The sequence below is a fragment of the Protobothrops mucrosquamatus genome, unplaced genomic scaffold (assembly GCF_001527695.2).
Source record: "Protobothrops mucrosquamatus isolate PMUCROS unplaced genomic scaffold, P.Mucros_1.0 scaffold_310, whole genome shotgun sequence".
Lineage (NCBI taxonomy): Eukaryota > Metazoa > Chordata > Lepidosauria > Squamata > Viperidae > Protobothrops > Protobothrops mucrosquamatus.
The window spans coordinates 450,257-457,452 of NW_015386386.1; the positions used below are offsets into that span (position 1 = coordinate 450,257).

The 7,196-nt window shown below is 35.1% G+C and overlaps 1 protein-coding gene across 5 annotated transcripts in view; it reads right to left on the reverse strand.

Moving 5' to 3' along the window:
- Positions 1–7,196, reverse strand: part of MDM4 (MDM4 regulator of p53) — a 34,222-nt gene that overhangs the window by 25,691 nt on the left and 1,335 nt on the right. For all 5 annotated transcript variants that reach the window (XR_001549405.1, XM_015832155.1, XM_015832156.1 and 2 more), the window contains exons 2-3: positions 3,955–4,048; positions 3,633–3,707 (exon numbers count right to left, since the gene is read on the reverse strand). Coding sequence is in view for 4 of the 5 variants with exons in the window: in XM_015832155.1 (XP_015687641.1) it covers positions 3,633–3,707; positions 3,955–4,026 (147 nt within the window). In the remaining variant the exon portion in view is untranslated. The remainder of the gene's footprint in view (positions 1–3,632; positions 3,708–3,954; positions 4,049–7,196) is intronic.

Genomic DNA, 7,196 nt, shown 5'->3' on the forward strand with positions numbered 1-7,196 from the left:
CTCTACAGTCACAATGTCAATCTTCTGAAAGTGTTGCTATAGAAATCACTCCAACTAAACATACTGAACTGCAATTTTGACTGGTTGACAACTGACCCCTGAATGAAAGTACTGTTACAAAACTTTGATTTTACTGAAGCCCTGACAATTGGAAATACAATGGATTATAAAAACTATATATAAAGATAAGAACTATATAAAACTGGACTGTTTGGATCTTGAGTTTTGGCTGGTCTGACAAGGCTAATTACAGAGACTATAGCACTGATTGATGATGGATTATTTGAAAGGGGAGATAACATGGATATGGCACATTTATCAAAAAAAAATGACAGAAAACCACATTTAATACCTACTCCTGAAGAACTCAGGAGTAGGTAATATCAAAGACCTCCAGAAGCAATATTTCAAGACAAGACAAATACTTTCCAAGAGGAAATTTATGTAATGTTATGACAGATACAAATGACAATAGCTTTAAACCACGAGGAGATTAAACACAACCTTCACAACATAAATGAGCACATTTCTAATCTAAACTCACAATCAAAAACTACTCAGAAAATGATGGTAAAGAATGAACAAACAAATCAGATAACAGAACATAAATTAGAAAAAAAATGACTTAATCAGCAAAGCTACAAATGAAGAGAATTATAATTTAATACAAACAGGAAAAAACTTACAAGACTTGGACATAACAAAAATGGAAAAGATACTATATTCATTATAACGTCAAAATAAACCTGAGGATAAGAAAGAAGACTTAACAAAATGTACACTGCCAGAAGAATCATTGTTTGGGAGATAAAAAGCACATATTTTACGTACTCTGTCTTCTCCACTCCCAACAACACTTACAAAAATACAAGAACTTCTTGGCAACTTCTTGGAAAATATCAATTTGGAAAGCCATTTGGCAAAAGAAGGCCAGAGACAGATTCAAGAGATTTGATTCACCCTACCACAGACATGTCAAACACAACGCCCGGGGGCCGGATGCGGCCCGCGAAGTGGTTTCATGTGGCCCGCGAAGCCATTCTGGAAACAGTGAGGGAATGGCCCTGGCTGGCCGGGAGCCAATGTACAATTTTGTGGTGGCCATCTATGCTGAAACACATTCAGTCTTAGCGCCACAAGGCCGTCTAGAAACAGCGAGGAACCAGCCCCTGCTGTGTCGGCCCCGCCCCTTGGGTGCATGCTGGGGAGGTGTCACCCTTTGTCAGGAATGAAGAAATGGGCCATGCCTTGGCGCTTGCCCCGGTCCCACCCCCTTCTGCCAGAGACCCTCAGATCTGTCCCACTCCTGCCCAAGCCCCCATAGGCACCCTTGACGCGAACAATGTAGAGCTGGCCACACCCACCCAGCCCCCCGAGGGCAACCGCAATGCTGATGCGGCCCTCAATGAAATTGAGTTTGACACCCCTGCCCTACCAGATGGAGTATTACACGAGCAAACACTTGTTTGAATACGGTTAAATGAACAGAAAACTTTGGCTATAATGGGGCCTTACAATAAGAGGGATAAGAGATATAAGTAATATAGTACTTTTGATAATATATAAAATGTAAAGATATTGGGATGATGTATGTGAATGAAAAGTTTGAATTTCAAAGATAAATTAAGTTTGAAAAGAATTAGGATTAAGGAATGATTGAAATATTGAGGGGAAATTAAGTTTAAATAAGAACTTTGAAAAAAGGATATATAGTGATTTAACAAATTAACTTTTACAAATATAAGTGAAACGTGAACCTATCAGAAAAGATGTTATAGGTAGATGTCATAAAATAGATAAGCGGTATAGTATTTTTAAAATATATGAAATATAAAAACATTGGGATGAGGTATTTAAATGGAAAATTTGGATATTTAGATGTTAAATACTGAGAAAATTATGACTGATAAGAATTGTTCAAATATTAAGGAGAAATTAAGCTTAAACAAGATTTATGAAAATAGGATATATGGTGAACCCATAAGATGATTTTTTATAAAAATAACAGTTGAAAATAAAAAAAATGTCATGTATGGACGCTATTATTGTTAATACAAACATGGAAAAAATGTTCATATTTAATCATTTATGCATTGAAAATATTAACAATTATATTTGTTTAAGGTTGAAGAAAGAGAATACTATTGGGAGAAAAGAAGATCAAAGAAATATACTATTAATCACTATACTAATTACGGAAGTATAAAAAATTTTTATTGATTGTTAATTAACTATTATTGATTGTGGGTTTTTTTTAAAAAAAAATATGAACCAAGACAACATGCTGTACACCAGGCACTAAGGATTGTTATTGTAAAAAATCAATAAAACATTAAAAAAAATCATCCCAGCACCATCTCAGGGCACGTTCAGGAAGATAGTGAAGACAGAGCTATTCTGGAAAGCATTTTTGCTTGTTTTGGGGTCATCTCCATATAAATTGCATTTGCTGCAGTTTAACTGGGTGGTACTGAGGATGTCTTCTTGTGCAGACTAAGGTTTGCAACTTGGTACACCCGCCAAAGTTGAGCAAAAATCCTCCTAGGTACATTTTTGTTTTATTCTTATTTCACTCTCAGAAATTTTTCTTTTATGTATTTAAGCTTATTTAAATGTTTTAAATTTGTGTTCTATCATATAAATCATGGAGAATCAAAGTGATAGTCTCTAAGTGCAAATTAAATAATAAAACATAACAAGGTAGGCTGTAGTCTAGTGCATATATTATACATAGAATTTAATATCCCTTTAATGACAGCAGCAGCAGCAAAAAAAAAATCAGAAGGAAATCCAAAATGAAGAAAGCTGACAGTGCTTCTAGCTATTATAGAAAGCAGGTCCTCACTGCGCTAAATGTAGGCTGCTATGGCAAATTAACATTTTAACATGGAAACTCATTCATTTGAAGCATTGGATTTGTTTTTTGCAAAAATATTGGAAGCTAAATAAGTTATTTAAATGCATAAGTATTTAAAATAAGTCAAACAACTCTGCGGGAATATCTGACACATTCCTAATGAAAAGCCGCAGCATTTAATTCCTAGCTGACAGAATAACCCTATAAATCACAGCCTGTGTCATTTTTCTAATATTGTACACACTTTGCATTTTAAACTTGAAAGAAATGATTTTATAGGATGTTTCCAATTTAGCTGACATGACTTTTTCAATAAATAAAAAGTATAATTTAAAAACATTCAAGCATCAACTGGTCATCACTATCCTACACCTAGCAAGTGTGAACACATTACCAAGCACCCAGATCACAATGTCATGATGGGGGTAGGGGGGGGGGCTGCAACATTTGCGGCAGTTGGAAATACTTTATAGACTGTAAAGTACCCTTTCCCAACCCATGGATAATTCAAATCATTGTTAAACGAACAGTCATAAGTCAAGGACTACCTATACGTTCTCTTTCTCTTTTTAAACACTTCTCAGGACTACTGGTTTTACTCTAGAAGCATAACCTGCATTCAAATTTTGCAGCCACATCACATGGAATAAGAATATGGATATGGACTTGGTCTGTACTGGGTGCCATTAAAAAGTAAATTATGACACATTTCTTTATTAATTCAAGTTTAGATAAGCTGACTTTCCATGGCAGAATTGTGTGCATAGGAACTCACCTCTTTTAATGTAAAAGTTTCACCCTTAGCACCTGCTGCATGCAGAACTTTCAGCAGTGGCAATTTTGGTCGTACCTACGATACACCAAATGGAATTTTTTTAGACTTGTTGTATAATGCTGGACAAATCAATATAAAAAATCTACCTCCCACAGGTTACAAATTTAAAGCTTTACAAACCCCAAATCCAGATAGGTTTCACTGTATCAAGCTAGCAGAGGAAAGCAAATACAACTATTTCATAGAATCTCAGCAATGCCATGCTAACTTTTCCCTCTTCTACCAGATTACAGTATTAATTTGAAAAATCAAATTATATTACCTGTTTGACTGGTTCAAATGATGATCTGCAGGCATTCTCAGATGGTTGAAATTGTGCTGAGGTAGATGTCATTTTGGCAGTCAGTATTAGAAGCCTAAAATAAAAATCAGGTTTACTTAACAGATTTATACTCCCTTCTCCTCCAGCAGTGCCAGCTGATATACATGGAATTTCCTCCCCCAGTATTTTTGCCACACTTTGTGAGACAGATGGGTTAACACAAAGAGAGAGAGCATCACTACCCAAAGACATCCAGTGAACTACCACAGCTGAGATTGGATTTGAACATCTATTCAGTGCTACTCTCACATAAGATTAAAGTTCCAGTGTTTCCTCAGCTATCATGCTGGCTGGGGGATTCTTGGGAGTTGAAGTCCACATATCTTAAAGTTGACAAGGTTGAGAAACACTGGATTAAACATTATTTTCAGAAGCCTTTGAGGCCCACTTGATATATATCACCTAAGGATAACACCAGAAATGTATTTAATGTTTACCATGCCAATCCTATATTTTAATTTTGGTTACCCTAAGCTTGAAAGAAAACCCTGAAATGCCTACTTTATTAAATCTCTCAGTGAGGCTTTCAAGATACGGTACCTTATTTAAAGTGTTGTTCCTTGAAATGTTGTTCTTCAAACTGCTTGAAGCAAAAGATAACCAAGTGTGCTCTTTGACATGTTGAGACAAGTAGCTAACTTGTTAATGTGACTCACAATGTGAGTGTTGCTCAATCATTCAACCACTACTGGAAATTCTCACTCCAAGATTTACTCAGCAAGCAATGATGAACCACTACCTGCCCCTATTACTTAAAAACTGATGGCAAATACTTTTTATGCCACCATGATGTTTATATTTTTAAGATACCATAATGCTTGAGAATATACATATTACATATATAGTTTTCAAGTCAGAAAGACCCATTTAATTTTCACTAAGTTTCAGTAAGCTCAAACAAAGAAAACTAAACTTGCTAATTTTTATTTTAGGATTACTGTAATATCAAATACAATAACACCAAGCACATTTTAAATCGTTGCAAAGTTTTGCATATTATATTTATATACCACTTTATATTATTATAAAGACATAATCTTATGTCTTCTGGACCACAAAGAACATTAAGATTATAAAATCAAAGCATGCATAAAAGAATAAAATTTAAAGCAGCCTCAACATTAAAAACAAAACTAAACTAAAAACAGGGAAGCCCAGGTTACAAAGCAGCCTGCCATAAAGTATGAGGAGGGAAGGGGGGATGCAGGGAGGGGGATGACAGGAACTAAAAGCTCCAACCAGAGACAACGGATTGAATGAGCCAAGGACACTGGCATGGGAATGGAATGCGAAACCAAACAGACGCCAAACTTTAGAACTGTTACCAAAACAGCTAATTTGAACTTTATGAGTTCAGAATTTTCAGTTTTAAAGGGCTTAAGTGAGCAATAATGTATTCCCAAGAACAAGATGCAACAATAGGAACAATGTCATTTTGGAATGTTATTTCGAAGAACAGTTTCCCTTGTAACTTAACTATAGTATTATTTATATTCAGTATAAGTATCATTATATTCTCTTGAAAGAACTTGGGTTTGAATACATACTAGAAAAGACACAATTTCTAAGAGTGTGATTCTTAGCTCTTTATTGCTTTAACAATTAAAATTTAAAATTGTGTCTAGAGATGGATTGCAATCTAGCACAGCTGATAAAGTGTTAATATGCTCAATACTGGGGCAATAACAAACTTTGTCAAAGCCAACAAAGACATTTTCAAACATTAAAAAACTCATCTGTTCTCTAAAAACATTACTGAATCAGTAGGAACCATGTGAGACGGCAAAAACAACAACCCTCTAGCTAACCCCTCTAGATCAATGGCCTCGGGGACCCATTCCGTGGAGAGAGGTTTTTCCATGGACCAGAGGGGCATGGTTTCACATGTTGCCTGCATCCCATGGATGGAGCTTTGCTTGTTTGTATGGAACGGTCGCTGCCATGCTGCGACCCAGTGCTAGTTCACAGATCGGGGGTTGGGGACCCCTGCTTTAGACGACCAATCATCTAGAAAAGGCTAAATGAAAAATCATGGATAATTCTACATTATGTCTAAACTAGGTTTATTACTTTCCTTATATTAATAGCCACATATTGTCCAATCTTGATTAATTATTATCACAGGGTAATCCATATCTTATGATAATGAGACACAAATTTGTATGCCAGCATGGCAACTGTAATACAACATATTGATGACATCGTGGACCAAATCTATATAGGATTTCTCTCACATGGATATTAGGCAAAATAAGTAAAAGGAAAGAAGTCCACATATTCCTAAAGCATATCTAGTAAAGAGTATGAACCCCAACATCTCCTTCTGAAAACAGCCATCCAACCAGGAACAGAACCAACATTAAACAGTATATTATGCAGTCAACTCATACAAGTTTTGGATATATATTAATACCATGGTTGAAAATAGACAATGAATTTAAAATTAGATAGTAATAATGCATAAATGACAGTTGGCAAGCAACAGACTGTGGCATATTTCCTTCATACAGAATCAAAAGAAACAGAAATGAAAATATATATGAAAATTAGCAGACATTAAAATAAACTTACTTTTACCAAAGGAAACCTCTTCAGTGAAGCGAACCCAAGATAAAATTTCTAATGTGATAAGTTTACTAACTTGTTCCTAGTCAAAAGAGATACCATTTGATTTTTTAGTTACTAATCTAACATGTGGAGAAAATACCAAATAGGAGTCTTGCCAGTGATACCCTTCAATCTCAATTACTCAGTGACCTAGCTCACACTTCACAGTAAATCTGTAGTAAGTTACACTGCATCTTAACGCAAAGTGAGAACCTAGTGAAAGCTCTCCTCTGGAATATGTTAAGCTAAGGTACTAAACCAGAAGTCTGTGACCTCCAGTCTCCATTGAAGTACTAATCAGTCACCACCATGTTTAATTTCTGATCAGAGATAAGGTCAGCTAAATACTGCCACCTACTGAGAATAGATGCTAATTACAATAAATTAAGTTGTCTTCTTCCAGTTTCACTTTTTGAAATGTCTTTATGCTAACAATGGACATAAACTACATTTTTGTTCATACATAGCAACATCTAGAATAAAAGATATTCAATATTGTGGTACCATTGGGTTTTTAAATAAGTTCATTTTTAATTATTCCACATATCCATATGAGTTGGAGAAATGATTTTCAT